At 29.8% G+C, this 15,140-nt stretch overlaps 3 protein-coding genes across 3 annotated transcripts; 1 reads left to right on the forward strand and 2 right to left on the reverse strand.

Annotated features, from left to right (window-relative positions):
* The first annotated feature begins 1,045 nt into the window (after positions 1 to 1,045).
* Positions 1,046 to 4,127, forward strand: LOC134833028 (RNA-binding protein Rsf1). The gene is made up of 3 exons (XM_063847181.1): positions 1,046 to 1,161; positions 2,295 to 2,562; positions 2,910 to 4,127. The coding sequence occupies exons 2-3, from the start codon at positions 2,430 to 2,432 to the stop codon at positions 3,320 to 3,322; spliced, it is 546 nt and encodes a 181-aa protein (XP_063703251.1). The 5' UTR covers positions 1,046 to 1,161; positions 2,295 to 2,429; the 3' UTR covers positions 3,323 to 4,127.
* A 905-nt stretch (positions 4,128 to 5,032) lies between these two features.
* LOC134834536 (uncharacterized) lies at positions 5,033 to 6,912 on the reverse strand. Its single transcript, XM_063849254.1, has 2 exons — positions 6,848 to 6,912; positions 5,033 to 6,791 (listed from the first exon to the last, which is right to left on the reverse strand). Exons 1-2 carry the CDS (start codon positions 6,875 to 6,877, stop codon positions 5,214 to 5,216), a joined length of 1,608 nt encoding a protein of 535 aa, XP_063705324.1. The 5' UTR covers positions 6,878 to 6,912; the 3' UTR covers positions 5,033 to 5,213.
* Positions 6,913 to 7,371: 459 nt separating this feature from the next.
* On the reverse strand, positions 7,372 to 12,691 carry LOC134833737 (glutamyl aminopeptidase-like). The gene is made up of 6 exons (XM_063848165.1): positions 11,918 to 12,691; positions 10,607 to 11,073; positions 10,412 to 10,528; positions 10,258 to 10,355; positions 8,903 to 9,831; positions 7,372 to 8,041 (listed from the first exon to the last, which is right to left on the reverse strand). The coding sequence occupies exons 1-6, from the start codon at positions 12,646 to 12,648 to the stop codon at positions 7,405 to 7,407; spliced, it is 2,979 nt and encodes a 992-aa protein (XP_063704235.1). The 5' UTR covers positions 12,649 to 12,691; the 3' UTR covers positions 7,372 to 7,404.
* Positions 12,692 to 15,140: the final 2,449 nt, after the last annotated feature.

Below are 15,140 nucleotides of genomic sequence, written 5' to 3' on the forward strand. Positions count from 1 at the left end.
TTCGATATTTTGAGGATTGTTTCTGTCATTTGAAGGTTTTTGATCGTTGAATACTAAAATTTTTGTCAAAAGTTTTGTACCTGAATTTTTTTATGAAATTGTTAATGAATTGAGTCATTGTCAGGTTTTGTATTGTAGTAAAAAAAATTCCATGAAGTCATATTGAGTTGGCTCTAAATAAATGCTTCTTTGTTATAGAGCTCGATTAAGCAACCAATAAACTTACATCTTTCTTCGAGTCAGTTAGGATCATTAAGAACTTTGCAATTAAGATGTTTGTCATATGAGCAAAAGTCAGATAAACTCTTAAGGTAATCTCAGGTAATCATTCTATTTGCTATATCATTTTTTGTTTAAACCTAGAGGTCTTGTTGCTTATTTCTAATATTTTTCTTTTTCCTCCTTTCACTGAAGTAAACATATTTTGTGGTATATCTAGTACCGAGTTGTTACTGATGTTTCATGAGCTTAAAAAAATCCATCAAAGTCGAAGGGTATGGTACTTTGAACTTTTATGCAAGTTAGATTTCAGACAGTGTTCTTTGGTTGATTCTTTCAACAATTATTTGGTTCGTCTTATGTTACTTTTAGAATTCTGATTTGTATCCGATGAAAGACATATTCCAACTTTTGGTTTTTAAATAAATTTTAGCTTAAGTGTTGATCAAATTGATTCTTAATCTTTCAAAAAAACTGAAATTTAGGTTATTAGCTAGAAATATTCATATGCTGTCTTTTTTTGTTTAATATTGCCTTTTTCATCTTGTTTATTTTTTATAAATTTCGTTTAAATTGTTGATTTCTTTTTTGAAGTTCTCCCAATTAAGTTTGACCTAAAAAAATAAAATTTAATTTTTAATATAATTAAAATAAAATCTTATACTTACACAAAAAAGTCACAATTTTCCGTTTTAAAACAAAATTTAAAAAAAATCCAACTTATCGAGAACCTACCTGTAAAACTGGAAAGCACGCGAAAAATCCCCTCCCTTCCAATAACTGTCCGTATAAATAGTCGAGAGAGAGCATTTTTCAGGTTACTTCGGTCCAGTCGTTCGTTTTAAACACATCAACTTTTGTGAGTTTAGGCAATTTTGTCTTCACCACATAATAAAGAATATAAATAAACAGTGAATAATCATTAAAAAAAGCTCTTCGACGGTAACGCTCTGCCTAATTTCTTCATATTTTATATTATATATATATATTATCATAATAATAATCAATCCAAAATAATATATTATATCATAGTAATGTTGTAACATATTTTTCACGACATATTTTCTTCGAGTGCCTTGCTTCGTATTCAAATTACAAAACCTTCACACACGCGAAATCCCTACAAAAAAAGTAAAAATTGTGAAATTAAGTGAAATTTTTTGGTATTAAAAACGCACATTTTCACGACACAAAAAAAATTCTTAATTTTTTCTTCCTCCGTGACGTTAAGCTACTGCCTTCGTTACGTCATCGCGTCACTTCCGCAATAAATTTCGTTATCAATCGCCTTCGACGTAATTTTTAATTGAAATTTGCATCGAAAACGCGTCAAAAACACAAAATTTTCTCCGAAAACTAACAACGGCATCCATTTTACAAGCCGCCAAACTATCGGCCATTTTTGATTCACGTAGTTCACGTATACGCTACACACAAACACGTACACACAGAAACATAACATGAAACAAAACACGAAAGATGCGCGTGAGTCGGTTATTCTTCCTGGTTTGACACGAACAAAAAATAAAACAAAAATTTAAAAAGCGAATCGAAAGAAAATTAGCTCTACGAAAAAATATGAGACTTCTGTAATTTTTTTAGTGTTATTTTTTTTAAATATTTTATTTTGTTTTGAAATTTTATTATTATTTTTTTGATTAAATGTTTGTGCTTTGCCAGCACCGATATTTTTTATGGGCGACTTTGGGTTATTTTTGCATGCTGCGTTCAATGTGTGTTCAATTTCCCCATTTCTCTGTTTTTTATAAAAAAAAAATCGAACAGACATCTGGGATTTTATTAAAAAACAAAAAATATTTAAAGCTGATCTGGCAAATTTGACGTGATTCGCTCAAGTTTTGAGAGCAAAAAAATAGAAAAAAATTTTTTTTAGTCAGAATTTGTCAAAAGAAGCAACATCACAAGCCTTTCTTCTGTATTCTTTTTTGCGGTTGTTATTTTTTTATTTAATTGTATATCTGCTCTACACCTCCTACCTCTCTACAAAATAAGTCTTCAAACCAAAAATTATCATTTATTTGTACGAAAAACCATATTTGCAATATAATCGACAGCTACGAAATCGACGAGAAAGCTACGATCTACGACTACAGTTCTTCGATTCTTATCAGAGACAAAAGTAAAGCTATCTACGGCTACGTAAATTTTGCGAGAGACTTACGCTACTGCTACGAAACAAAAAAGCTACAATGGGTGATCAACAACGTGGTACACGAGTTTACGTCGGAAACTTGAATGACACCGTCAAGAAGGAGGATTTGGAAGACGAATTCACCAAATACGGAAAATTGAACTCTGTCTGGGTTGCTCTTAACCCCCCAGGTAATTATAATTTGAAAATAAAAAAAAATAAATTAAAAAAAAAAAATTAAAGAAAAAAATTTAAATTAAAAAAAAAAAATTAAAAATTAAAAAAAAAATAATTTAAAGAAAAAAAATTAAATTAAATTTGTTAAAAAAAAAAAATAATATTTTCTTGAAAAAAAATTAAAAAAATAAAAAAAAATTAAATAAATTTTAAAAATTTTTTTAAAAATTATTTAAAAAAAAATAAAAAAATAAATTAAAACAAAAATAAAAATTAAATTAAATTAAATTTTTTCTTTAAAATTAAAATTTAAACTCAAAATAAATGAATAAAAATTAAAAAAAATAATTTTTTTCAACAGGTTTCGCTTTCGTCGAGTTCTCCTCGAAGGAAGATGCCCAAAACGCTTGCGACACCTTGAACGGTCAAGAGTGCTTGGGCAGCACCTTGAAGGTCGAGATTTCTCGTCCTCGTCGTCAAGGAGGCGGTGGTCGCTTCGGCGGCGGCGGCGGTGGTCGCTTCGGAGGCGGTGATCGTCGCGGAGGATCCGGTGGCTTCGGCGGAAGACCCGGCGGTTTCGGAAATCGCGGTCCCGGAGGTCCTCGTCGCTACAACGATGGCGGTTCGGGCGGCGGATTCAATCGTCGTGACGAATTTGGATCTGGCGGCTCCGGTGGTTTCGGCGGCGGCAACAGATTCGGATCGGGCGGCGGTGGCGGCGGCGGTTATCGCAGCCGATCTCCCCAAGGACAAGGAGGTCCACGACGCTTCTAAATCATTACCATTCATCGTATTTATATTTAATCGTATAAATATACACACATGCCCACAGATAACTTTTTAGCCGTTAAGTCTCAGATTTACATTTTTCACAAACACACAAAAACTCTCTCTCACTTCATTAAAAGAAAACAAAAAATATTTTAGAACGATAGATGACAAAGAAAATTACTTAGCATTCATTACCAAAAGCATTTCTATGTACTACGATTAATTTTTTTAATCATGTTCACAACAAAAAAAAATCATTTTAAGTATAAGTCGCGTTAAAGTTAAGAAAAAGATGAAGAATTGTGTCAATCGGTCCTAAGCTTTACTTGTGTCTCTGTAGAATCTCGAACGAACTGACGATTTGTTGTAGCTTTTGTCGCTTCCAAAAAAAAAATTTACAAAAAAAAACATTTGAAATTCTACAGAACTCGACAGAAAAGAAAATTGCACACACACACACGCGATAAAAAGTCATCCAAATGTTTTAATTATATTCTTTATCGAATTGAATTGAAATGAATGTCAAAAAACTTAAAAAATATCCAGAAATAAAAAAAAAATCGCATAAAACTGACTTCGTATTCACAATTAAAAATTAAAAAAAAAATTATCAAGATTTTTACCAAAAAATAAAAAAAAATGTACAGAGCGTAGCAAAAAACACAGGAAAAAATGTAGCTTATCTTCGCGCGTTGAAAAAAAAATAAGAAAAAAATTGTACGTCTCGTCGAAAATTTGCGTCTGCTGCGCTTTGAATGCAGTATTAATCACACCGAAAAATAAATAATTTTTTACGTCAAAAAAAAAACTTATTTAAGGCAGGCAGACACACACAATTTAAGTTACTTATTTAAGTTTCGTGTGAACAAAAAAAATAATTACTCAGCAAAAAATTATGATTATCAGAGAACATAATAAAATGATCGTGAATTGAAGTACAAAAAAAAAATGTTTTTTTATTTTTTGAAAAATAGATTTTTGGTCAAAAGTTTGATAAAAAGGTTTGTATTTTTTGCCGATGGTTTAAGATTAAATTTCGACAAAATCAGAAATTTTTTTATGATTTTCAGAGAATTAATTGATTTTTCTAAAATTTCGCAAATTTTTATGATTTTTTTTATTTCTTTTTAAAACTAATGTACTTTTGACTTAACATGATTTAAATTTAAAAAAAAATATTTAACTTAAGCTTAAGTTTGAAAATAAATAAAAAATCTTTAACTTTTCAACCATATTTTAGAAAAAAATACGAAAAAAGTTTAAAATTTTATAAATTTTTAATTAAGTTTTTTTAAGTCAACTTAAGAAATTTTTACATAATATTGATCAATTTAAGAATAATTTTTTCTATTTTTTTAGCTTATTTCTAAAAAACTTAAATTTTTACTCTTAAAAACTTACTTAATGTTAAATTCCATAAACTTAAAAAAAACTTGATTAAAACTAAAGTAATCTAAAAATACTTAGAATAGTTTAGGCTTAAGTTTACTTTTTTTTTTTGAAAAAATTGATAAATTAAGATTTTTAAGTTAACTTAAGAGATATTTTTGCTTAAAATTGACTTAAATTTAAGAAAAAAGTCAATAATATTTTTATTTTTTTAAAACTTAAAAGTAAACTTAAACTTTAAATTAAAAAAATTATTTTGACTTAAATTGACTCAAAATGACTTAAGCTTAAGTTAAAAAATTTGTCAAAACTTAATTAGCTTCTTCAATGATTTTTGAAAATTTTGGCAAATAATTTAAATTTTTTTTGAAATTAACTTAAATCAAATATAAGTGACTTTTACTTAAGCTTAAGTCATGTTAAGTCTGCTTAAAACCAAATTTTTCACTTTTATAACGAAAAAAATTGATAAAAATTTATTTAAGAAATCTAACAAATAATTAAGTCATAAATAATTAACGGAACCAGCAGTAAAAACAGCAATCGTATTATCACCATTTTTCACAGCTTTCAATTCCTCCAGCGACACATTTTTAATAGAATGAAACTCAACTTTACGAATTGCTTTTCCATGCTTCAAGACGTATTTTAGTCCCTCTTCCGTCACTTTTGAGCTTTTACTGCAACACGTGGCGATATTTTTTAGTCTTTTACACTCGTCAATGGCAGCAAAAATCATCTCGTCAGTAGCGCGCGACACAAAAGAAACTTTTTCCAAAACTGGAAAATTTTTCATAAATTTTCGAAAACTTTCTTCTGTGCAGTCATCGTCTAAATTTACGTTTAAACTCGTTAATTTTGTCATTTCCTTCCATTTTAACAAACAATTTTCGTTGATTCTGAAGGAATTTAGTGACAACGAGTGCATTTCCGGGCTGAATTGCGTCTCAAGTACTTCTGAGTCTTCGGTTGGACCAAATTTCAGCCTCAAATGACGGAGATTCAAGCAATTTCGGGTCATTACTTGCAAATGACGGTTCAAAAATGGGAGATTCGTCTTAAAATCCTGCAATTTCGGGTAACTTTCACACAAATTCGACATGCAAACCATGCAGGGATCCAAATTTTTCTGATAAATGTGAAGAAAAGTCAAGTTCGGGTTGTCCAAACGTTCGTGGATGAAGAAACAACTTCCGTCAGCGGATGAATTGTAGTTAATAATGAGCTTTTGTAGGGATTTTTGAGCTGCCAGAGCTTTCAACTGCCTTGCGTCGTACGAAAAATTCTCAATTTCAAGACTTTTTAGGTTTTTAAAGCCTGAAACGGGAATAAATCCATCAAGTTTGAGCTCCAAGTTGGTAATTTTCGGAAAAATCATCAAAACTGAGTGAATTTTTGCTTCATTTTGTGCTTCGGGCAAGGTAAGACTCAATTTCCGAAGTCTCTCGAAAGGACATTGGTCGGTAAGTAACGTCTGAATATCGTTATTTGACAAAGAAATTCCTAATTTTGTCACTTTTTGGGCATTTTCTTTGATTAAATTCACCAAATCTTGATTGTTCATTGAATTACTTTTGATTTGCAGCTCATTTAATGTCTGATTTTTTTCCAGAAACGCCTTTAGAGCATCCAGCGGTCCCTGATATCGATCCAAAATGACACTCAGCTTCCGTAATTGCGATAATTCCGTGTTGAACTGATAAAAAGTCTTCCAATTGGCATTTGAAATGAGCTTTAATTCACGTAATTCGGGAAAATCCTTCAAAAAATCCTTTTTATCGTCCTTGACAAGTCCCGTGGAACGAATTTGCGCCGAATGAACGTCTTTTCCGAGATGAGACCAGAGATCCGGGTGCTCGTCAACACTTTTAACGCTGTCTAAACGGACTTTTTTGTACTTTAAACGACTATTTTTCACCAAAAATTGGCACGTGTCTTGATTTTTGAGCAATTTTTCGTTGACATAAAGTTGCCGATCTGCGTCAAAAGTTGATTTTCGTAACAATTGAAGCCATTTACGACAAACTGTGGAAGCAAGTAACCGACTTTGAGGCTCCAGATGCTCAAAAATCTCAAGCAACACCTATTTTTGGACGAAAAATTGATAAAAATTCAAAAAATTATCTTAAGGGGACTCACCTCAGGTGGCAAATTATCAATTTGCAACATTTTCCTTGTCTCAAGAGATACTTAATCGATTAATTTTTTGATTGAAATGATTTCAATTCCATCGATTACCGCTCAATTTATACGAAATTCGCCATAATAGACTGATAAGATAGTCAATTGTTTACAGATTGGACAAAATTGATAAAGAATATGGGAATCGCACGCAAGAATGCAAGATTTGTAGTTCGTTCGTGCGATAAAAATTCGCAAAATTCACGATTCGAGAGTAAATTTTATCATTTTTTGAGGAGTTTGTCATTCTCATTTCCTTCAAAGCTTATTTTTGTCACAATTTATCAAGAAACTGGACGATAAGAGAGTAATCAACGAGGTCAAAATCGGCAAATGTCAAGTTATCTTATCAGGAATTGCAATTTGATTTGCAAGATTACAAGCAGAATTGTCAGAATTTGGGGGGATTGACATTTTAGAACAGAAATTTTCCATTAAATGAAAATTAAATTTGCAAATTCTTAAAAAAAATCTCATAAATGTATGAAAAATTTTATTTTACTCTAAAAAATGCTTCATTTCAACCATTTTTCAATGCCATCCATATTATTAGCCAACCACTTGATATTATTCGACACCTTCTCCAGTGCCTGCTTTCGTGCTGCCTCTCCTGCTCCCGCTTCCGGATATTTCGCGAAAAAGTCTTTCATCTCTTGCAATTTCGTTTCCGTGCTAAAACGTGACGTAATCGACGGAATCATGCGACCCAAATACCGTTCATTGATGCCAAATCGCTCCACAAGTTCGGGCCACTTCATTCTCACGTAATCCCAAACGATGTTCTCGCCGATGCGATTATTGGCGATTTGTTGCACGCACGAGAAATAATCCTGCCCGCGAACATTTTTCTCGTCGTAGCAATAAAGTAAGTACCGATTGAGGATCCACGGGACCTGAATTGCACTCAGGGCGGACATTAACTTGACTTTTTCCTGTGCATCTTGCTCTTGCACGAAAATTTCCCACACTTGATTCCAAATTTGCTCGTTTCCGACGGTTTGCATGCCGTAGTAGTAGACGGTGCCGCGTAAATCTGGATGAGGTTTTTTCGAAGGGTTTTCAAGCCATTTTTGGAACATCGCAGTGACGTTCGTTAAGGCTTGTTGATGCCCGAAACTGCAAGCGAGTGATAAAATTGTGGTACGGAAGTGACTGAAAATATATAAAAAAAAAAATTAAAAAATTTAGTTTTAAAATAAAAATAAGAAAAAATTAAAAAAAAAAAAAATAAAAATAAAAATAAAAAAAAAAAATAAAAAAAAAATAAAAATAAAATAAAAATAAAAAAAAAATAAAATAAAAATAAAAATAAAAATAAAAATAAAAATAAAAATAAAAATAAAAATAAAAATAAAAATAAAAATAAAAATAAAAATAAAAATAAAAATAAAAATAAAAATAAAAATAAAAATAAAAATAAAAATAAAAATAAAAATAAAAATAAAATAAAAATAAAAATAAAAATAAAAATAAAATAAAATAAAAATAAAAATAAAAATAAAAATAAAAATAAAAATAAAAATAAAAATAAAAATAAAAATAAAATTAAAAATAAAATTAAAAATAAAAATAAAATTAAAAATAAAAAATCAAAAAAATAAAAATAAAAATAAAAATAAAAAAATTAAATTAAATTTAAAAAATTCTAAAAAGTATAAAACAAGTGAGGCTCAGCAAAAATTAATTTAATTTTTTTTTTAATTATTTTTTTTAATTTTTTTTTTTATCTAAATTATTTTATACTTTTTTATTTTATTTATTTTTAGAATTAAAAAAATAAGCATTTTTTCAGAAGATTTCAAGTTAAAAAAAATCAGAAATAAAAATTAAAAACAGAACATAAAAAAATTTAACTTTCAAAAAAATTAAATTAAAAAAATTCATTTAAGAATGAATTTCAGTACAAAAAAAAAATTAAAAAAAAAATTAATAAAAAAATATTTTTTGATAATTTTTTTTTCTAATATTGAACGAAAACCTTTAAAAAAATTAATAAAATAAAAAAATAATTACTTCTCTTGATATTGCGTGTGATCGACATTCCAACTTAAACCTCCAACCGCAGCATCTACCAGCTTTTCTCCATATTTCCTGAACTGCGGATAGAGTTCCGTGTAATAAAGCAAACTTTTGATCGACTTTAATCGCGTCGCAGCAACTTTCCATGGCACAAAAGACCTTTCATTCGCCAAAAATTGCGTCAAATTTAAAGGAACTGAGAACGGAAGTTGCGTTGCGTCTGCCAAACTAAAAGCATCGTTCAATAAATGCGCTCGATCGACCGTTGACATGACATTCAAGTCCTTCACGAGAGCATTTGTGAGTTTTTCCCACATTTCTTCGTCATAATTGACGCGATAATACCCGATTTGGTCCTTGTTGAGCTTCAACCAGGCAGTTTCAGGCGCAACTTTGATCGTAATCGACTTTTGATCGCGTTTCAACCACGTTCGCGTGACATTTTTATCCGTATCCGTGAAATAAGTCACCGGCACGTCCCATTTATAGCCGAATTTCGACTCGGGTTTGCTGGGATCGTTGTTGCTGTCGGTCAAAAAGCGTTTTTGCTCGACTTGGAACTCGTTGCTGGCGATGCGTGTCACACTTAGTACTGGATATCCCATTTGCTCGGTCCATGTCGACATAATTTCCTTGACATTCAGGTCCAAATGCAACGCATCGATTTCCGTTAAGAGATCGTCAGTCACTGCGTTGTCGTATTGGTGCTTTTTGAGGTAGTTTGTGACACTCAGTTGGAAATTTTTGGGTCCGATGAAGTCTTCGAGCATCCGGATGACGGAAGCGCCCTTGCTGTAAGTGATGGTGTCGAAAATTTCCGTTATCTGGTCGGGCGTTTCGACAGTTTGGACGATTGCGTGGGAAGCAGTGGTCGCATCGAGGTTCATGACGCCATGCAAGTCGTCGAGAACGAATTGATCCATCTAAAAAAAAATTTTTCAATTATTTTCTTATAAAAAAATTGATTTTTTTGAAATTGTTTTCTTATAAAAAATTAATTTTTAAAATTAAAAATGATTAAAAATTGATTTTTAAAATTAATTTTTGATAAAAAATAAATTTTTAAATAAATGTCTATGATAAAAAATTGATTGTTAAAAATTATTTTTCGATAAAAAATTAATTTTTAAATTTTTTTGGTAAAAAATTGATTTTTTAAAATTATTTTTTTTAATGAAAATTAATTTTTAAATTATTTTCTTGATTAAAAATTGATTTTTTATATTATTTTTTTGATAAAATTTGATTTTTTAAATTATTTTTTTAACAAAAGTTGATTTTTTTTATTTATTTTTTGATTAAAAAGGAATTTTTAAAATTATTTTTTGACAAAAAAAATAATTTTTTACCATATTCCAGTCACTTAAAGCCGCTTGCATGCCTTTGTACTCGATGTAACTCGCAAATCCTTCATTCAACCAAAGGTCATTCCACCATTTCATCGTAACTGCAAGAAAAATCAAATGAAATTTTGATATTTTTAGTTGAAAAATTGATTTTTACCTAAATTTCCGAACCACATGTGAGCTAATTCGTGCGCCAATACGGTAGCAACTCGCTGTTTGTTTGCTGTTGAGCTCACGTTTTCATCAAAAAGCAAATTTGTCTCACGGTACGTGACTGAAAAGGTGAAAAAAATTAAAATTAATTTTTCAGATCACTTCTTTTAAGTTTTTGACAAAAAACTCAAAAAATTACCAAGTCCCCACGTTTCCATTGCGCCACTCACAAAATCCGGAATCGCCGCCATATCCAACTTCGGTAACGGATACGGAATCCCAAAATACTGAATGTAGTACTCGATGATGTCCTTTGCCGTGTTTACCGCAAATCCCAATTTCTCAACTTGAGGCGGCGTCGAAAAGCATCGCAGCTTAAACGGTTCTCCGATGCCTTTTGTGTCAACCATTACCTCTTTATGCAGAAAATCTGCCACTATAAACACCGTCAAGTACGTCGACATGGGCACACTTTCCGCAAAACGAACAATCGTTCGGTCTCCAACGACTTCGGAGCCAATTTCGTTCATATTGGACAGAGCCAGGTACTCATCGTCGTTCGGCTTGGCAAGGCTGATACTGAATTTTGCCTTCATTTGGGGCTCATCGAATGATGGGAAGGCTTGACGGGCGTATGTTGGCTCGAATTTTGATGTAGCAATCGTTCTAAAAGTTGAAAAATAAGAAAATTTTATTAAAAAATTGATAAAAAAAATTTTTTTTAAAAAGTTTGAAAATTTTTCCCAGTACACATTTTCAAATTTTACCCCAATGCACATTTTAAAAATTTTTTCCGATGCACATTTGCCTAAAGTTTATTATTAATATTATTTTCTAATGTAAATTTTAAATGTTTTCAATGCATATTAAAAGACCTTTGTACATTCCGTAATTTTGCCCAATGCACAATCAGCTCCAATATATGTACATTATAACTTGGACCCCAATGCAAAATCTAAAATTTAACCCCTAAAAAATCTAAAATTTTAAAAATTTGTTCTAAAGTGTATTCGAAAATATTTCCCAATGCATATTCTAATATTTTGCCCCAATGCACATTTTAAAATTTTGCCCCAATGTACATTTTAAAATGGACCACAAACACAATTTCTAAAAAAATTCCGTATGCATATTTTTAAATTTTTTCCTATTGCACATTCTTTAATGTTACCCCAATACACATTTTGAAATTTTGCTAAGTAAGTTTAACCCAATGTACTTTATAATATTTTGCCCCAATGCATATTTCGAAAAAATTTCCCTATGCATATTCTAAAATTTTGCCCCGATGCACATTCTAAAAAATTGCCCCAATGCATATTCTGAAATTTTAAAAAATTTAATTTGTCTAATACAATTCTAAGATTTTTGCCTAATGCGTATTCTAAACTGTTTTTTCAATGGACATTCTGAAACTTCACCCTCATGCCCTTTCAAAATTATTGTCCCAATGCACATTTTAAAATTTTGCCCCAATGCACATTTTAATTTTTATAGAATAAAAAGTCACCTGGTCTCATTGCGTCGCGTATCCAAGTACGTGCTACTGTAAAAACCAACAATTCGCTTATCCAATCGTCCGTCAAATTCCATTTTTATTTCATAATCGCCCGCAACGAGTGATTTCTCCGGCTCAATTACAAAATATTCGTATTTTTCGTACGGAAATGTCTGCAGCAAATTAACCTTGTGTGCCGCTCCATTGGCATCGACTTTGAGCAGCGCCGTGCTCGTGACGTTTAGCTTGTTCGCGTGCAGCGCAATATACGGAATTGCCTCCTCTACCTTAATTTGAATCCTTACTTTGCCACTAAAGGCATTTGTTTTCAAGTCCGGCGCCAGAAACAGATCATAATGAACCGGCTTTATTTCACGCGGAAGACGAAAAGTCAGGAGATTGAGAACTTTTGATGCGACTTTGTTCATTTTTGGTTCGTTGTTGACTGAATTAATCCACGACGACGGCGATAAGTTTTCGAGTATTTTGGCACTTTTGATTAAACTATCGATGCCACTCACGTCGCCGCTGTCAGCTGTTTGTTGTTTTCGCGTGACAACGACGAGAGAAACGAGCAAACTGAGTGCAATCAAGAAGAGACACGCACAAACACTCAGTAACGTGCAAATAACGAGATGCCGTTTCTCGAGTTGTCTTTGAATTTTTGCCAAATTTATCTGTTGCACTCCATGTTCCTGCCCTAGAATGTCCGTTTGGGATGTCGAGTGAGTCGGAGGTGACATCCTTTTTGAAAATTTTGTTCGTTAATTCGACTTTTTGACACTCAGTTCAACGATTTCTTTGGTAAAATTCGTAAATAAAAATTATTTTTTTATTTTTTAATCGCACGTGTAGCTGTCCCGTCAACGTGAAACCCGAAAAGCGACTAAAGAGTGTGTGGTTGAAAAATTTCTGTGGAGCAAAAAAAAAAAAAAATATAAATGATTATCACATCGATCGTGTTGAGGTGTTTGCGATTTGTATATGGTTAAATGGTGTGTTGTGGTTAATTAGGCAGGTAAACTTGGTTAATTTTTAATTTAAACTTTGATTTTTTTTAATTGATGAACAAGATTTTCGTTAAAAGTTAAAGGTAAGATCATATACATTTTTAGAAAAAATTTGACAGTTAAAGTTTTTGAAGTTTGTGAATGAAATTTGAAATTTTTGACAGTTTCAAGACTAAGAATTTTTGAATTTTGACAGAATTTATTTAAAATTTTAAAAAAATATTTATTAGAAATTATTTAAAATATGAAAAGTTTTCATTTTAAAATTTAAAAAAAATCATTAAACTGTCAAGGGGTCAAAAAATAATTAATAAATAATAAATAATTTAAAAAAAATAAATAATTTAAAAAAAAATAATTAAAAAAAAAATAAATAATTTAAAATAAAAAAAAATTTTAAGAAATTTTAAGTCAATTTGGTACAATTTCAACAATTTTTTTTTAAAATTGAAATTAAAACTTTTAAAATGTTCAAAAATTTTTGCAATTTTTGCTTGATCATACAAACATGCAAAATTATTTTTAAAAATTGACATCTGCCAAAATTTTTAATAAATCTCAAATTTTTGTCTTTTTAAGGCATTTTGTATTATTTTTTTTAAATATTCAATTTTTTTTTTAGTACTTTTCAAAACCAAAACTTGAAGCTTTGATTCTAATTCTACTCTAACTGCGAAATTTGTCGTATAACTGCTATAGAATTACGTACAGGACATACTTATACGAATATAGTTTGCACGATTGTACGAAGGTCTGTAGTATACTTACGAAATTTCGGTATTACGGTACGACAAATTTCATCTCTTGTACCGTAATACCGAAAATTTGTAAATTTTAATTTAATTTTAATTTAATTTTAATTTAATTTTAATTTAATTTTAAAATTTTTTAATTTTAATTTTAATTTAATTTTTTAATTTTAAATTTTAATTTAATTTAATTTTAATTTTAATTTAATTTTTTAATTTAATTAATTTGAATTAAAATTTTAATTTTAATTTTATTTTAATTTAATTTTAATTTAATTTTAATTTAATTTTAATTTAATTTTAATTTAATTTTAATTTAATTTTAATTTAATTTTAATTTAATTTTAATTTAATTTTAATTTAATTTTAATTTTTTCAATTTTAATTTAATTTAATTTTATTTATTTTTTTATTAAAAAAAAACCATCATCTCTACCTAACAATTTTTTTATACAAACAAAAAAGGTTTTATTTAAATTTTTATCATTCATTCAGTGGAGCAGCGCGCAAAGTAACTTGATACACTCACATACAAAAAAAAGCCAACAAAAACAAAACTCCTTCATTAATCACTTCTCAGATTTCCACACAAATGACAATAACTGTCGTCTCATGTTTGATCCACTTAAGTCAAAGCTATATTTTGTGGTAATTCACTTTTCTCTCTCTTTCTTATTATTTATTTATCAATTTTTTTTTTGCAATTCATCACTCAATCATTCACAAGTCCATAGACGGCGTGCATTGCTACCTGCCCAATTATAGTCGAAATTGCCATAGAAGCGCGTTGAAAAATAAATAAAAATTTGTATTTATTACACACTTGATTGAGTAACGTTACAACATCATAATTGTGAATGAATAATTGTGGCGAACGAACTTGTGGATGACAAAACGAAAGTGAATTTTGAATAGCAATAAAAATTATAGTAACACACTTTTTTTTAATACTGATGGAATTTTATCAATTTATTAGGAACTGTTTTTTTAACTTCCCCTCAAAAAAAATTTTTTTTTTGTTTGAAAAGTAAACAACACGAAACATGTGTTGACGAGTTGAAATTAAGTGAACGACTATGCAATTTTCCGTTCATGTTCAATTTCAAGCCGAACAAAAGAATTTTCGCTCCAAAGTGACGTCTGTCTGTGTCTCATGCAGATGCAATCAAGTAAAATGGCAATAAATTGATCAAACACGCGACTTAAAAAATACGTAAGAGAATTAATGAGTTGTATCAATGCAATAAATTCGCAGATTTGCAAGTCGTACAGAGAACTATCGAGTTACAACATATTAATGTTAAGGTTATCGTTTACAAGTTTTTTTCTTTATGAGCATGTTTCTATCGTAAATTTGCGTGGATGTAATGAGAAAGCCTTGTTTTAGTGACATAATTTGATGGAAAGCAAAAGTAACGAATTTTTATGGAGTTTTTGCACTCATAAACTCGATGGATTTGAAAATTTTCGAAATTT

The sequence above is a fragment of the Culicoides brevitarsis genome, chromosome 3 (genome assembly GCF_036172545.1).
Source record: "Culicoides brevitarsis isolate CSIRO-B50_1 chromosome 3, AGI_CSIRO_Cbre_v1, whole genome shotgun sequence".
NCBI classification, from domain to species: Eukaryota; Metazoa; Arthropoda; class Insecta; order Diptera; family Ceratopogonidae; genus Culicoides; species Culicoides brevitarsis.

Excerpts from the sequence above, each read along its gene's own strand:
- LOC134833028 (XM_063847181.1), top strand. The coding sequence starts at position 2,430 with ATGGGTGATCAACAACGTGGTACACGAGTTTACGTCGGAAACTTGAAT. Across the intron at positions 2,563-2,909 it reads GGTTGCTCTTAACCCCCCAG|GTTTCGCTTTCGTCGAGTTC; the intron begins GTAATTATAATT and ends TTTTTTCAACAG.
- LOC134834536 (XM_063849254.1), bottom strand. The coding sequence starts at position 6,877 with ATGTTGCAAATTGATAATTTGCCACCTGAG. Across the intron at positions 6,792-6,847 it reads TTGATAATTTGCCACCTGAG|GTGTTGCTTGAGATTTTTGA; the intron begins GTGAGTCCCCTT and ends GTCCAAAAATAG.
- LOC134833737 (XM_063848165.1), bottom strand. The coding sequence starts at position 12,648 with ATGTCACCTCCGACTCACTCGACATCCCAAACGGACATTCTAGGGCAG. Across the intron at positions 9,832-10,257 it reads CTTTAAGTGACTGGAATATG|ATGGATCAATTCGTTCTCGA; the intron begins GTAAAAAATTAT and ends ATTTTTTTTTAG. Across the intron at positions 8,042-8,902 it reads CACACGCAATATCAAGAGAA|TCACTTCCGTACCACAATTT; the intron begins GTAATTATTTTT and ends ATATATTTTCAG.